This window comes from Neophocaena asiaeorientalis, unplaced genomic scaffold (assembly GCF_003031525.2).
Source record: "Neophocaena asiaeorientalis asiaeorientalis breed wild unplaced genomic scaffold, Neophocaena_asiaeorientalis_V1.1 scaffold436, whole genome shotgun sequence".
NCBI classification, from domain to species: Eukaryota; Metazoa; Chordata; class Mammalia; order Artiodactyla; family Phocoenidae; genus Neophocaena; species Neophocaena asiaeorientalis.
Window position 1 is genome coordinate 1,062,372 of NW_020172473.1, and position 17,067 is coordinate 1,079,438.

General features: G+C 42.7%; 1 protein-coding gene across 1 annotated transcript in view; it reads right to left on the reverse strand.

Moving 5' to 3' along the window:
• PCNX2 (pecanex 2) overlaps positions 1-14,901 on the reverse strand; it is a 263,859-nt gene extending 248,958 nt beyond the window's left edge. The window contains exon 1 of the mRNA XM_024738160.1: positions 14,749-14,901. Coding sequence (XP_024593928.1) covers positions 14,749-14,901 — 153 coding nt within the window. The remainder of the gene's footprint in view (positions 1-14,748) is intronic.
• Positions 14,902-17,067: the final 2,166 nt, after the last annotated feature.

The following is a 17,067-nucleotide window of genomic DNA, read 5'->3' on the forward strand; positions in this document are numbered from 1 at the left end:
AAAAAAGACAAAAAAAAAAAAAAGCCTCTCCCCCTTCAGTAGACCCTCCAAATGGAATCTAGCATCCTCTAAATGTCCCCTTTTTTATGCCATATAATTAGAGCTCTGCGCATATTCTCCCAATTCTACAATCCCAGGAACATCACTGAAAATTCCTATCCAGGCCATTTTTCTGCTGACCTCATTATGCTCAGTCAACAAAAGATCTCCAGCTTCCAGAATTTTCTCTCCTATAAGTATGCATGCAAGGAAAGGAAGAGGGTTTAGGAGAAATCTGTCATGAATGAGCAGTTTTAAATTTGTATTTAATTTCGATCCCAGATGTTTCCCCCTGATATAAGGTATATTCAGATCTTGAATAGAGGTTTACTTGTTCTAAGGTAAATCACAATGTTTTCCTGTTTCCATGAACTTAGCATTTTAACACATCCTTATTAACCATAGGAGGCAACCTTTCTCAGAATGATATTCTGAAAAGGATGATGGATGTTAACAGCAATCTGGCTGTTACTCCCCAACACTCCACTGAAAATGTTCTTGTCAACGTCTCTAAAGACAACAATTTAATCCAATTTTCTCAGCAGCCCTCAACACAGTTGTTCACTTCTTGAAATGTTCACCTCTTTCTGCTTCTAAGAGGCCACACTCTCCTAGCTTTGTCCCTGCCTCACTCACACCTCCTCTTTGCCGTACATCTGAGTCTAGAGCTCCTGGGGCCTCAGCGCTCTTCTCTCTTCCTACATGTTCTCACTCAGTCCCTTGGCAGTCAATGGAATCTCTATATTGATGATTTTCCAATCCATATCTCTGGCTTAGACTGCTTATCTAAGCTCCCCACACCTAAATCCAACCACCTAGTCAACATCTCCACTTTCACATCTAAAAGGAAACTCCAAGCTAACATGTCTAAAATTAGGTATTTAGTTTAATGTCCTTTGTCACCAACTATCCTCTCCTACATACACTTTCCCACCTCAGTCAACGGTACCCCAAACACTTGCTGCTCAAACCAGGTAACTGGGCATAACCCTTGATTTCATCCTTACTTCTCCACCCCAAAAATGAACATATCACTAAATCTTATCAAACTAGATCCACATTTCTCCATCTTTACTGCCAACATCATCTCTGGGCTGGACCAACAAAATAGCCTCTGAACCTCCCACTTCTATCCTGCTCTTTCTCGAATCTACTCTCCGCCCAGCAGCCAGAGACATTTTTTGACAAAGTAAACTGGCATATCTTTTTAATGTGTTTTTTAACCTGTTTTATACCTCCCAAAATTATTAAATAAACAAAGATGGAGGGAAAAAAACTAAAATTAAACACCCACAGATGGAACTAACCATATAGCAAATGGATAGCATAACAACAAAGACAAATCAAAAATTAAATATAAAAAATTATTCCTAGAGACTTCCCTGGTGGTCCAGTGGGTAAGACTCTGCGCTCCCAATGCAGAGGACCCGGGTTGGATCCCTGGTGAGGGAACTGGAACCCGCATGCATGCCACAGCTAAGAGTTTGCATGCCACAACTAAGAAGTTCGCACGCTGCAACTAAAGATCCCACATGCTGCAACTAAGAAGTCCACATGCCGCAACGAAGATACTGCAACCAAGACCCAGTGCAGCCAAAATAAATAAATAAAATAAATAATAAATAAAATAAATATTTTTAAAAAAGGACTTAATCCTATACAAATATTGAATCATTACATCATAAACCATAATCTAATATGTTATATGTCAATTATATCTCAATAAAAAAATTTTAAATAATTAATCCAAGTAACTTTAGAAAACAATACTCTCACAGCACCTTATTGCTATATTCTTAAAATAATAATAATAACAAAAACACAAAACAATCTTGGACTTAACCAAAAGATTTTCTTTTGGTAGAGGTATGGGAGTAGTAATTCCTGTGTATATTTTAGGATTGAAAAAATGATATTGTTGGCAACCAGAGTTCTCACTGTGGGAAAAAAGGAGATACAAATGTGGAGCAGGTGAAGGAAAAGAAAAATCCTTTAACTTGGATCAGATTATAAAGGTTTCAGAACAACTCTCAGTAGACGACTGCTAGATAGATAGGTAAATATGCTCCCCTAGCTCTGTCTACTGAAAGGGCCTAGAAGCAAAGACAACCCGAAAGCAATAAATATAACTACAGCTTCCCCAAATCTTGGATTCCAAATGCCACTTCCCACCAAAAGGATCAGGGCTCCTTAGAGTAATGACTGGTTTTTCCAGGGCTGGGGCAGAAAATGTATAAGCTAAGTGTGGACTAACTTGTTGGGCTAGAAAGCAAGAAAATGCTCAAAAGCTGATGAGGACATATCCAAAGGACTCAAAAACTGCTGGAAAAAGGTACCACTTGCCAAATTTTGGGTAAACTTAATATCAAAAAGACTGGGGAGAGTTGCAGGATACAGGATGAATGTACAGAAATCGTTTGCTTTTCTATACACTAATAATGAACTATCACAAAGAGAAATTAAGGAAACAATCCCTTTTACAATCACATCAAAAAGAATAAAATACCTAAGAAAAAACTTAACCAAGGAGGTGAAAGACCTAGACCCTGGAAACTATAAAATATTGATGAAGGAATTTGAAAATGATAAAAAGAAATGGAAAGATATTCTGTGTTCTTGAATTGAAAGAATTCATATTATGAAAATGTCCATACTACCCAAAGCAATCAACAGATTTCATGCAATTCCTATCAAAATACCCACGACATTTTTCACAGAACTAGAACAGATAATCCTAAAATTCATATGGAACCATGAAAACCCCAAATTGCCAAAGCAATCTTGAGAAAAAAGAGCAAAGCTGGACGTATCACACTCCCTGACTTTAGACTATACTACAAAGCTGCAGTAATCAAAACAGCATGGTACTGGCACAAAAACAGACACATAGATCAATGGAACAGAATAGAGAGCCCAGAAGTAAACCTACACACTTGAACTATGACAAAACAGGAAAGAATACACAATGGAGAAAAGACAGTCTCTTCTGCTGAGAAAACTGGACAGCTAAATGTTCTAAGAATGAGATTAGAACATTTCCTCACACCATATGTGAAAATAAACCCCAAACAGGGAGTTCCCTGGTGGGCTAGTGGTTAGGATGCCGGGCTTTCACTGATGTGGCCCAGTTCAATCCCTGGCAGGGGAACTGAGATCCCACAAGTCACATGGTGCAGCCAAAAAATAACAAAACAAAAATAAAAAAACAAACAAACAAAAAACTCAAAGTGGATTAAAAACCTAAGTGTAAGACCTGAAACCATAAAATTCCTGGAAGAAAACATATGCAGACCACTCTTTGACATAAATAGTGGCAATATTTTTGGAGTCTGTCTCCTAAGGCAAAAGAAATAAAAGCAAAAATAAACAAATGGGACCAAATTAGACTTAAAGGCTTTTGCACAGCAAAAGAAACCACTGTCAAAACAAAAAGACAACCTACAGGATGGGAGAAAATATATGCAAACAATGTGACCGACAAGGGGTTAATGTCCAAAATATACAAACAGCTCATACAATTCAATATCAAAAAACAAACAATCCAATCAAAAAATGGGCAGAAGACCTAAATAGACACTTTTCCAAAGAAGATATACAGATGGCCAACAGGCACATGAAAAGATGCTCATCATTGCTACTTATTAGAGAAACACAAATTAAAACCATAAAGAGATTATCACCTCACACCTGTCAGAATGACCATCATCAAAAAGTCCACAAATAACAAATGCTGGAGAGGATGTGGACAAAAAGGGAACTGTTGTACACTGTTGGTGAAAATGTAAATTCATGCATCCACTATGGGAAACAGTATGGAGGGTCCTCAAAAAACTAAAAATAGAACTACCATATGATCCAGCAATTCAATTCCTGGGTATATATCTGAAAAAAACAACTCGAAAAGATATATGCAGTCTAATGTTCATAGCAGCACTGTTTACAACAGCCAAGATATGGAAGCAATCTAAATGTCCATCGACAGATAAATGAGTAAAGATGTGGTGTGTGTGTGTGTGTGTGTGTGTATAATGGAATTTTAGCCATAAAAAAATGAAATTCTGCCATTTGCAATAAGGTAGATGGACCTAGAGTGTACTATGCTTAGTGAAATAAGTCAGACAAAGAAAGACAAATACTGTATACCATTTTATGTGGAATCTGAAAAATAAAACAAATGAATGTATAAAGCAAAGCGGAAACAAACTCACAGACATAGAGAACAAACTAGTGGCTACCAGTGGGGAGAGGGAAGGGAAGGAGCAAGTTAAGGGTAGGGGATTAAGAGATACAAACAACTATGTGTAAAATAGATAAGTAACAAGGATATATTGTACGGCATAGGGAATTACAGCCATTATTTTGTAGTAACTTTTAATGGACTATAATCTGTAAAAATACTGAATCACTACGCTGTACACCTGAAACTAAAATAAAATTTTAAATCAGCTATACTTCTATTTTAAAAACTCTGGTTTGGAGATAAATTAAATATTTAAATTTAAAAAAAGAATGATGATAGGAATGAATAATATCCATTGAATAATAAAAAAAAAAAGAATCTATGAGGCCACACTAACAAACACAACAAAACTACAAGGCGGGGGAAAAGGACAGCTTTTCTTCACAGAAGAATACCTATGAATAAATAGAAAAATCACCGTTTTTCAGCCAGCATTTTGGTAATTATTTTAGGTAAGCATCATCAATTTTTGGTACAACCATGAGTAAAAATTTTGGGGGAATACAATAACATGTACAGTCTCCAGGTTTCTCCTCCCAGATTATTTGTTAAATACAAGAGGAAATTAGGTACCTTTACAACAGAGAAATCTGGCCAACACCATCTTGACCAATGACCAAACGTACTGGCACCACCAAAGGGGCAATGACATTGGGTGCCTCTGATGTGATACAGGACAAGGACACATCACTTAGGTAGTATTCATGCCAAAAAATGCATAATCAGACACCTAATCTCAAGGATACAATTAAAAAATCCAAATTGTGGGACATTCTGCAAAACAACTTTTATTGCCACAAAAGAAAAAAAAAAAACTTGAAGAACGTGTTCTAGAATAAAGGACAATTCAGAGACTTGACAACTAAAAGCAATGCATGATCCTCGATTGAATCTTAGATCCAGAAAAACAAAACAAAAAGCTCAGCTACGCTGGACATCATTAGCATAACTGGGGAAATCTCCATGAGAACTATGTATTAGACAATAGCATTACATCAACATTCATTTTTTGAGTGTGATGATTACGTGGGAGAATGCCTTTCTCCTTAAGGGACACATGATGAAGCTTCTAGGGGGAAAGTGTCTTGATGTTTGCAATTTATTCTCAAATGATTCAGCAAAATTTTAAATGTATAAATATATAAGACAGTGATGTGGCAAATGTGGCAAAACATTAAGAACTGGTGAATCGAAGTGAAGGGTATATGGTATTCATTGTGTTATATTTGCAACTCCTCTGTAGACTAGAAATTTTTGAAAAATAAAAATTGAGGGGCTTCCCTGGTGGCGCGGTGGTTGAGAGTCCGCCTGCTGATGCAGGGGACACGGGTTCATGCCCTGGTCTGGGAAGATCCCACATGCCGCGGAGCGGCTGGGCCCGTGAGCCATGGCTGCTGAGCCTGCGCGTCCGGAGCCTGTGCTCCGCAACGGGAGAGGCCACAACAATGAGAGGCCCGCGTACCGCAAAAAAAAAAAAAAAAAATGGGGTATAAAAAATAATATCCTACTTCAAACTTGACCAAAAAAGAATTCATCAATGTGTCTTACCATACTGAGACTGAAACTCAAACTCCTTCTCTTGGTCTACCATCTTTGCTTGACAAGCTACTAATCATTCATCAGGTTCCAGATTAGAAGTTATTTCCTTTGTTAAGCCTTCCTAAACACCAAAGCCAGGATAAGGTCTTTACTGTATAGTACCCTGTACTTCCCTTGTAATAACAGTAATCATTGTGTTATTCATGCCTGTTTACCTTTACCTGTTAACTTAATAAGGAGAGATACCAATCTATCTTTTGCCTGTTGTTTTCCCAACATCCAGCCAAACACCTGGCACTCAGTCTGTTGTTGTAGACATAAGTGTTGTCCAACGAATAGGTCCAGTTCTTCCCTGGACACACAGTAGGACTGTACTTTCCCCTCCCCTTGGGTAGATGTGACCATGCAACTTGCCCTAACAAAGATGTCTGAGTGCAAGAGGTATCTGCCGTTTCCAGGTGGGAGCTTCAAGAGCTAGTCCGTGCTCTTCACCCTCTCTCTCCATCCACCATGGTGACTGGCAATGGTCAGGGTAATGGGGTGAGGATGGTGGGGAGCAGAGCCCCTAACTACCCAAACTGGGGGTTCTATCAGCCTAGATACCTACATGCCTGTGATGAGCAGGATCCCCTGCTAACCATGCTCCCCTTCCCCACTAACCATGTTGGACACATAATATGAATACAAAAAAAATAAACCTGGTAAAACCAAGGAGATTTTGAGGCTATTTGTTATATCAGCACAAATCAGCATATCCTGACTGATATATAAGTGTTCAAATACTGAATGAAACAATTCAAATAGCCAAATATTAGCATTAGGTTTAAAATCATCTGAAAAACGTAAATATTCTTCAAGGGGACGGGTCAAATAAATCACCCTTTACTCACACAGTGGAATACCATGCTGACCTTAAAAATAATGAAGAAGGGGCTTCCCTAGTGGCGCGGTGGTTGAGCATCTGCCTGCCAATGCAGGGGACACAGGTTCGAGCCCTGGTCTGGGAAGATTCCCACATGCCGTGGAGCAACTAGGCCCGTGCGCCACAACTACTGAGCCTGCGCGTCTGGAGCCTGTGCTCCGCAACAAGAGAGGCCCGCGCACCACGATGAAGAGCGGCCCCCGCTCGCTGCAACTAGAGAAAGCCCTCGCACAGAAACGAAGACCCAACACAGCCAAAAATAAATAAACAAATAAATAAATTTTTAAAAAAATAAATAAAGAACACCTTTATGTAATGCTCTCCAAGAAAAAGTAGAAAAGGTAAAGTGCAAAAAATAAGGATACATACAGATACACGGTTGCATACGTATACAACAAAATAGTCAACTGAAAGTGTTGACCAAAGAGCCAATGTGGGATAGATATTAGATTTCAGTGCAACTTCTGGGACAAACCACATCCAGAAACTTCTACATGGGTTATGACAATGAGTGCGATGACCCTAAAATCCCTCACCAAAAGCGAGGATGTAATAGAGTCCAGAATGAGAGGACCTGTGAAAACTGTTGGAGGGGACCATGGTGTTCAGTGAGCCCTGTGTCTCTCTCCCCCATAGTCGAGAGGAAGGCTTCAGTGGGGCCACTCAAAGACTTACTATGGGTCCCCAACAATTTGGGCAAGGAGTCTGATGTCTGGTTCTTCCCAGAAGAGCTAAAAGATGAGAGACTGGCTGGCTAGCTGCTCGGATGGAGGGATGAAGGAGAAGTTGCTATGTTGGTGTTGACCTGCTCTCCCAGAGTCAGTTCGGGGACAGGATATGTGAGTGTTTGCATGTACCCAGGAGTTCGCTTTAGAGGTCCAAAAGGGCGCTGGAGCAGAGGAAAGCTGGGGTGGACCACCACATGCCAAGGAACTGTGAAAAGAATAAGCAACTAGGTGGGATAGAGAGGCAGCAGCCCTCCTCCAAGAAACTGTGGGTGGGAGAGCCCTGGAAAAGAGAACAGGGTCTCTGCAGGACACCTGGAAGGACCTCGCCAGAGGAAGTCAGCTGGGACTGTAAGCCATGCTTCAAGGGCTGGGAGCCAGCTTACCACCGTGCCTGTCAACAGAGCACCTTCCTGTTCTTCTATGCCAAAGGCATCAGAACATTAGCCAGTGTGTGAGGGAAAAGAGTGAAAAAAGACCTTGCCATCCTCATACCCCTTCCTGCTTGGATCACCATATGGAAACAGACATTCTGAAATCCCCAGCAAGTCTGTGCTTTGTTACTTAAAGCAACTAGAAGACTTTGTATTACCTGTGACCTGAAGTCCTGGGGCTTGCACGTTTTTATCTAAGAGTAGAGAAAGAACTCCTCTACAGGGCAAATTGAATGGGACAGTGGATGACAAAGAAGGCTGCTTTGGGATTAAACCTAGCAGCCCCACATCACACTTCCATTCACATGTGTATAAAATGTCACTGGAAGAACACACAAAAGACTGTGTGTGGTGGTTGCCTCTTGAATGAGGTACTAGAGACAAGTGTGAGAGGAAAGTGAACTTTTCCTACATACTTCTTTGCACCTGTTCAGTTTCTGGATCTCCTCAAGCCCATGTGCAAAAAATAGACGTTCCTGTTGTGAAATTACCTGTATTCAATATGGAATGGCCAAGGGGGTACCAGCTCCAACTGCTTGGCCTCTAATTCTGGTTAGGTCACAACTAGCCATGGATCCTGAAGCTTCTTACCCAACCTCTCCATGCCAGTTTCATCAACTGTAAAATGGGAATAATGACAGTGCCTCTCTGGGTTACTGTGAGAAAGATATGCTTTAGTTCATGCCAAGCTCTTTTTTTTTTTTTTGGCGGTATGTGGGCCTCTCACTGTTGTGGCCTCTCCCGTAGCGGAGCACAGGCTCCGGACGCGCAGGCTCAGGGGCCACAGCTCACGGGCCCAGCCGCTCCGCGGCATGTGGGATCTTCCCGAACCGGGGCACGAACCCGTGTCCCCTGCATCGGCAGGCGGACTCTCAACCACTGTGCCACCAGGGAAGCCCCTATGCCAAGCTCTTTTAACAGTGCCAGTCTATCTGTGCTCAGTGAGTGTTGGCTGTTATTATTACCTGTAATAATAATAATAATGATGATGATGATGATGTTAAAGTGGAAAATCCATCAGAAGAAAAGGAAAAAATCTGAATACCATTAAGAGCTAGTCCAGTTTTTACTTTCATGGGACGTAGAAAAGAGATTTAGAGTAGATAAAATGGGAATAAAGTTGGGTGGCTTGTAAAAGGAATCATCTGAAAGACCAAATGGTTAAAATCAGAAAACAATAATCACCTGATAAGTATCACCTTCCATATAAAATAAATCCCACCATCCAGCAATCCCACTCCTGGGCATATACCCAGACAAAACTATAATTCAAAAAGACACATGCACCCCTACGTTCACAGCAGCACTGTTCACAACAGCCAAGACATGAAACAACTATATTTCCATTTTTTAAAAAAATTTAAGTAAATCACACCAAGCCTATTAAATAAAGCATTAGACATTACGATTGGAAAAATCACAGTATATCTAAGGACAGCAGCATCAAAATAAAACTAGTCACTCACTGGGAGAAATTAAGGGAAGTGCCAGTGAGGTCAGAGACATAAATTTAACCACCAGAAAAATGAGTCATGAATTTGCAATACTAGAACGGAAAGGAAAGGGGGAAAGGGTACTCTTTTTGGAGAGTGCTGCGGAGGCCGACATCCTCGGACAAGGCAGGTACCCGTTCTTTTGTCACAGACACAAAACACAACTGGCTGGCAGACAACCATGTGTCTAAATGGCAGAAGATGAGGAGAGGCAGAAGGAATTTTGCAGGAGGGTGGCGACAACACTCAAGAAAGGCCATACTGAAAAGACTGAAGACGACTGCCCTAGGATGCCCTAGGGAGGGGGACATCCCTGGTAAAAGTGCCTCCACCAGGAAAGCAAAGTCCCCACGGAGCCAAGCCCTTCATACACACAGTTCAAACAACCAACTGCAGCAGTAAAACTTTTAAGACAACCGCATGGGATGGCACTCAGCCCGAGTCCAGAAGCCCATGGCCCGGGGAAGAATGCCTTCAAGCATCCCTAAGCTGCAGCCCCTGCACTTCGAACCCACTCTATTTCAGACAGATGAGGGAAGGAGGCAGGAAATTCAGACATTCAAGTGGATTATGGGAAAGTGGGGAGCATCGTGCATCTCAATGTGAGAATAACTAAGGTCCCCACAAGTAGAAGGACCAGACAATAAGCTTCTAGGAATCAAAGGAGACAAAGTATAGACCAGGTGATTCAACAGGAGAAAAAGCCTGTCTTAGGAAGAAGCTGAATATGAATGCTAGGATTGACCAGGGTGAGAGATACGCTTTGGGGACCAGCAACGTACCAAGCAGTCCAACAAAGTAACAACAATCAAACGGACCAGCCAGGCCTGCTGTGTCAGGTTGTGCAGGCTGCATCCTGCACACGGGCCTCCAGCTGACAGGGTCAAATGGTGGCTGAACTCTAGTCCCCAGGTCCTGAGCCAGGAAAGGGTGTCTTTTTGGACAGACCACCTTTCCATAATTCACATAAACTCATCTTCTGTGTTAGAAGTAGGAGTGAAAAAAGGGGTGGCCAAAGACATACAAGACCTAAAGAAAAATAGTTATGTACCCAAATGGTGAGTGGCCACAGACCGTGATAAAGAGTCACCGACTAGGTGTGACAATGACAGCTAGTGCGTGCAGAGCACCCACTGTATATCTGGTGCTACGTGGCCCCAAGACAGATAATCCCATTTTACTATAATTATAGCAATTAGAAATGACGTGGTTCTTATCAAAAAAGTCTCCAAGGCTAAATTAAAAAGCAGAACTGGAAACACAGCAAGTCTGGCTAACAGACAAGAAAATCAGAGGAAGCAAAAAGCTACAGCCATAAAATAAAGGACAGGTTTTCTGTGTGAAAATCATATATAACGTTGCCCCACACGGGGTCTTGAAGAATGTGAAGGCTCCACCTCATTTTTTCCACTACTCAGGTTGACCTTACTACCACCAGTACGATCAGAACTTCCCTTGATGAGGGGTCACTGTTTCAGGGAGTTCAGATGCCCTCGTGCACAGCAGGTCAGCAGCGCAGTGCTCTGACAAGGCCACAGACTTGGAGAAGACAGGACCTCAGCTAAAATTCTCAATATCACTACTCTTACTTACATGGCCTTGAGCAAGTAACCCACTCCCTCTGGATCTCAGTTGCTTAAATCTATAAAGCAAAACTCGCTATCCCCATTTTGCAGATGAGAAAACTGAGGCCCGGAGAAGTGAAGAGACTTGCACAAGATCACACAATTGATAGGTAGTAGAGCAAGGACATCTTCTGACACTAGCTTGGTGCTGTCAGAGCTTCTTAAGGGTCAGAATCATGCCCTGGATGCTCCTGTCCTAAAGCTCTACATGAATCTCTGTTGGTTATCTCAAAATAATAAGTACATGAACATGTGTAATAAATGAAAGGTTAAACATCTCTAATGACAAATGCATCTTTCCGTTGGTCCAAATTAAAAGTAGGCTGATATGGGACTTCCCTGGTGGCACAGTGGTTAAGACTCTGAGTTCCCAATGCAGGGGGCCCAGGTTCGATCCCTGGTCTGGGAACTAGATCCCATATGCATGCTGCAACTAAGAGTTCACATGCCACAACTATGAAGCCAGTGAGCCACAACTAAGGAGCCCGCCTGCCGCAACTAAGCAGCCCGCCTGCTGCAACTAAGACCCAGCGCAACCAAGTAAATAAATAAATTTTTTTTAAGTAGGCTGATAATAAAACAAAGTAAAACTCTTCCCAAATTATCTAAATAGACCTAATGTTTTTAGGTACGTACTTTTGAGCATTTCTCAAAAATACATAGCTTATAAATGCTAATAAATAACTTATTTTCCAACCAGACCTAAGTAAATGCTGGGGCTTAGAGATCAGTTTGCCTCAGTAATTAATAATAAAATTTTAATTTACATATTCAAGGTCCCCATTAAATAAAAGGGTGGATTCTCCCTGCAGTGGAACTGTCTGGACTAAACATGTTTAAATCGAATGGTGCAAAACCCAGAAAAGTTCAGGGCCCCTTAAATAACAGAGCTTCAGCAAGCAGCCAGGGATCTTTTTGGACCAAGTTCTCATAAGTGGAACAAACTGAGAAAGATGTTAAAAATCACAGGCAGCAGCACTGAAGTGCAGAAAAATATATTTAGGCATCAAAACCCAGAGAACAGAACCCTGCATTGGGGAAGAAGGGTCTTTTATTTCTAAGGTTATTTTCAGAGACCGGAAGACCAGAGGAAGAAAAGGACTACCTGCACTTTTTCAATAAGATAGGCTATATATTAAAAAGCAGCCATGTAATAAATGCACTCACATAAAATGACTCTGTAATCGTTAAAAGCACACTGGCATAAAAATATAGAAATTTTAGTATAACTGGTTTGATGTAAGAATTAAAGTATTTAAGGTGTCATTTTTTGCTTTCTAAACTCTTGAGATTTAGCCAAAAATTATTTTGAAATATCATTAAAGAGGACCTTAACTAAGGACAATTTCCTATTTACAAATATAAAGTAGAAATCAAGCTACTCAATGAATCATAATTAGGCAGAAATTAAGGGTTCCGAGCATATGCCTACATCAAATCTTAAAAGGAGTTATGTAAAAATGAGCCCGTACTCATAAAAAAACATCTGCAGGGATATACATTAAATGTTACTCAGGTTGTTGCTAAGGAGTGGGATTAGATCATTATCGGGAAATACTCAAAATATGTTGTGAGGTAGACAACCTAATGCTGGTTGGAAGAGAAAGAGAAGCAGGTTGATTTTATTTCTACCAGTTTATTATGTGTGAGATCATTGCGAGGCAAATGCAGGGCACTTTGCTAGGTACAACAAGGAAAACCAAGATGAATCAACAAAATCAAAAACCATGTCCTCAAAAAGCTCACGACCCAGGAGCAGAGGTAAATACATGTTCCAACAACGAAGTACAGAATTCAAAATGTGCCATAGTACTGACATGAAATACAGAATGGTATTAGGGCAAGAGAGAAGAGAGATTAATTCTAGATAAGTGGGATCAGGGAAGCCTAGACAGAGATGTCCTTTCCAGTGGGCTTTCGATTTTGGCAAGTGAATGATGGGGAAAAAATAAAGTCAGTAATGAGAAGTACTTTCATGCATTCATTCAATCAACTGTTCATTAATTCATTCAGTTCTCTATTCATTCATTCATTCAATCCTCCTAGGCACCCTATAAGGCAGGTACTCTTAGCCCTGCTTTACACACCAGAAAGCTCAAGCTTGCTTGAGCTCACACAACCAGTAAGCAGAAGAACCAGGACTGAACCCAAGCTTGTGTTCCTCATCTCTCTGCTGCGCTGCCCCTGGGCCCTATAGGCTAAGGAAACAGGATGAACAAGGTCACAGAAGAAGAGGAAACTTACATTTATTAAAAAGAAACCATTTATTAAAGGGTCTCCATGGATTAGCCGCTGTATGAAATGCTTTTTACATGGAATTTATTTATTTTTCCCATGAAATGGTCATTATCACATCTATTTTAAGAATGACAAAACGAAGATTTAGATAGGTCAACTATCAGGTCAAACAGCTCATAAGTAGCAAAACGGAAATTTACACCAGGTCTGAGTCCAATCCCAGGTCAAGCCAGAAAGATGGATAGCTTTAGGTGCTTATTTAATCCCTAAAGCAACACTTCACATCTGGTCCTAGTGTTTTTCTCATTTCACAGGTAAGAAAATTTTAAAAATCAGATAAGGTAAAAGTAACTTGCCCAAGGTCAGAGAACTGGTAAGAGGTGAACCCAAAATTTCACGTAGGCAGCCTGACTTCAGAGCCAGAATTCTGATCCTGTGGCTAAACCACCAGAAAAACAATAAATGCAAGCCAAATCACAGACAACTTCTAATGTCAAACTGGGACTCTGTCAGCCATGCAAACTCACTGAAGATTTTTGCTGTGGAGAACATGATCAAATGATGTTTTAGGAATAACGACCTTCAATAGACATATCAAAATTAGATTCTTAACATTTAATATGACATGAAACACCCTGCTTGTAGAGCTTTTCAAATAAGGTTAAACATTGTTTCAATAAGGTTTGTTTACCTAAGAAGGTCATCTGTGTAGTTACTCAGCAAGCACTCAACTGTGTAACCTCACTAAAGGGTCAAATAAATTACATTAGATTTATCCATCATTACATTTTTCTACAGATTTCTTTACACAGCGATGTGGAAATTGCAAATTGAGCAACTAATCATAGAACCTGCCTTCCCAAAGCAAAACAAGAAAGGAGGAAAGGCGGGGGCGGGGGTTGGGGGGGCTTCCCTGGTGGCGAAGTGGTTGGGAGTCCGCCTGCTGATGCAGGGGACGCGGGTTCGTGCCCCGGTCCGGGAAGATCCCACATCCCGCGGAGCGGTTGGGCCCGTGAGCCATGGCCGCTGAGCCTCCGCGTCCGGAGCCTGTGCTCCGCAGCGGGAGGCGCCACAGCTGTGAGAGGCCCGCGTACCGCAAAAAAAAAGATCAACAACGGAAACAGGTTTGCTTTTAACACTTCATTTTTGCCTTTTGGCTATCATGCACAGCAGCTTCTACCAAACATTACCGCAAGGTACCCCGCTGAGAGGCCTGGGACGGTTCACAGACAAAACAGGTTCAACCTTCCACAGCGACACGCAGAGTCTGACTCATCGGAACAGCTGGTATCAATTGTTAATGAGCCCCAGAGCCCCCAAAGTCCTTCCTACTTCTTTTTCCTGCCGGAGAGCCCCTTCTCCTTTCCCTTTACTTTCTCTGTCCCAAATTCCTGAAGACCTTCCCCATACCGCCTCTTAGGGAATCACTGCCAATCCTTTCCATCCCGAGGCCGACTCGGAGGTTTCCCCAGGGCTTGAACGCCGCCACTCACCAGGTGCAGGGCCAGGGGCAGCAGCAGCAAGAACAGCCACAGGTAGAGGTGGCAGCTGTTAGTGAACTTGCTCTGGTCCGGGTCGTGGTACCAGCCCCCGGTGAGCGCGGCCCACACGCCCTGCCGAAGCAGCAGCAGCACCCGGGACGCCATGCCTGCGCCCCGAGGCCGGCGCGCGCCGCGCGGCCCGCTGCCAGCCGTCCGCCGCCCGGACGCTCTCAGCTTTAACACGCGGGCCCTCGCGCGGCGTCACGGACGCCGCCGCCGCCGCCGCCGCCCCCTCCAGCTCCTTCCGCCCCACGACCGAAGCTCCAACTGCTCTTCTGCCCGCACCCGCGAACCGCGGCGCCGGAGCCGGCTGCTGCCGCCGGGCAGGTGAGCGCCATGTCCGAGGGAGGAAGGATTTTCCCATGGTGCTCAGAGGCGGCTGCTGGGAGGATGCTCCAGAGGCTCCTCCCAGCGCCCGCCTAGAGTCACTCCGTTGGCCTTCCTTGGGGGAGGGCGGCGAGGGGGGCGCGAGGGTGAGAAGAATTTCTGAGTCCTTCCAGCCTCTTCTCTTACCTCTGGCAGCTCCCCCCTACCTCTTCACCTCATCTTCCTATAAGGGAGCATGGAAAGCTTAAAAATCAAAGATGTTCTCGTGCAGAAGAGACAAACCAGGACATGGTCCTTTGCTTTTTCCTTTTTTTGCAGCCTGCACCAAAATAGTTATGTAACTCCAGCTCCTGTCACACATTCCTCAATGTAATTTCTTGCCCTGAGCACTGCCTGCACAGCTTCATTCCCCGTAACTGACCCACTCACCCCAGACGTTCTACTAGCTAAGCTCTACCTGCACCCTTGACCCTGATATCTTTTCCTCCCTGACCTCTTCTCCTCCTCCCTTGCTGTTGTCCATCCTGGCAGATAACGAAAATAACCACCTTTTGGGAATAATTTCAGGAGCTTCAGTTAGGCTACCTGCCTTTTTATATATTTCCTAGAACATAATCCCAGGCATCAATCGGGTATACTGTTTAGATAGGAAGACCCACTAGAAGGTATCACTGAACTAATAATTTTTAAGCTTTTATAGTAGAGAAATTTCAGATTCTCTTCTGAAAGCAGGTTTTCGACAGGGAAGAAATAAAGAGGAACTTGCTTTCTTAGAATGAGGAGGGGAAGCTCTCATTATTAGTCACTGATAACCTAAAGTAAATGAGCTTCACGTTGTTGCAGCGAGCAGGCTTTGGGACGCGTGGAGAGAAAAGGGAACACGACTTCCTTACGTGTGAGCAGCATTAGGCTTGTGTGAGTTAGGGCCTTTGGGGAAGAAGGAGGATGAGAAAGACGCTCTGATCCCCAAACATGTCTTTTCTGCATCATGCTTACCTCACCTGATATGTGCACCTGTATATGCCCCAGCCATGCTCTGGTCTGCAGCAGCTTTTGCTCTTGGCCGCCTTAGGCAGGCCCAGTAAAGGCCTAAGCCTCCTTATGCGGAAGTGAAACAAGGGGAGGGCCATCCTGAGGAGCAGGTCTGGGACGTGGAAGTCCAATGTCACGCTGGTGTGTAAGCCTTCAGCTTTAACCGCTCTTTAATCTACTCAGCATTCATCTGTAGGAATGACTAACCAAAATATAACAACACTGCTTTCTGTACTGAAAGAATCATTTTCTCAAAGGTACAGAGGATGCTTGATTTTATATGGACTCATCGCTTGAAACCTACCAGGTACTCTATACATGTTTAATGAATCAATCAATCGATCGATCGGTTCCACAGAAAAGACCCACATTAAAGGATTGCTCTCATGTGCTTGGGTCCAGAAGAAATAGGTCCATTCTTGCACTGAAGGAGTGCATTTATTCATTCTGATTATTCATTCATCCTTTATTCATGCCTGATTCGTCGGAATATTTATTGAGCACCTTCCGTGTGCCGGGCATTTTGTTGAAGGAGAGAAAGCGAATACAAAAAATATATAGTCCCTACCATGAAGGAGTTCACAGACTACAAGGGGAGACAGGCAAATCAACAAAGACTTGCAATTAAATGTGCTGTATGCTACAATGGAATTGAATATATGTCTCCTCCCGGAGATGCCCATATGGAAGGCGTACTGCTGGAAGGTACATCCTGCCCACCATCCCTATGCTAGGAGCCACTTCAAGGATGCAGCCTTGAGAGAGTAATGTGTGGTTGAGACCATATGGACTGTATACCTGACTGAACCCCATTAAGGCCTCTATATAAACTCTTTAAGTTTCTGGCGGGCAGGCGTGGAGATCTACCTGTCTTGTGGCCACCCAAGACAAGCCTCGTATGTAAGTTCTCTT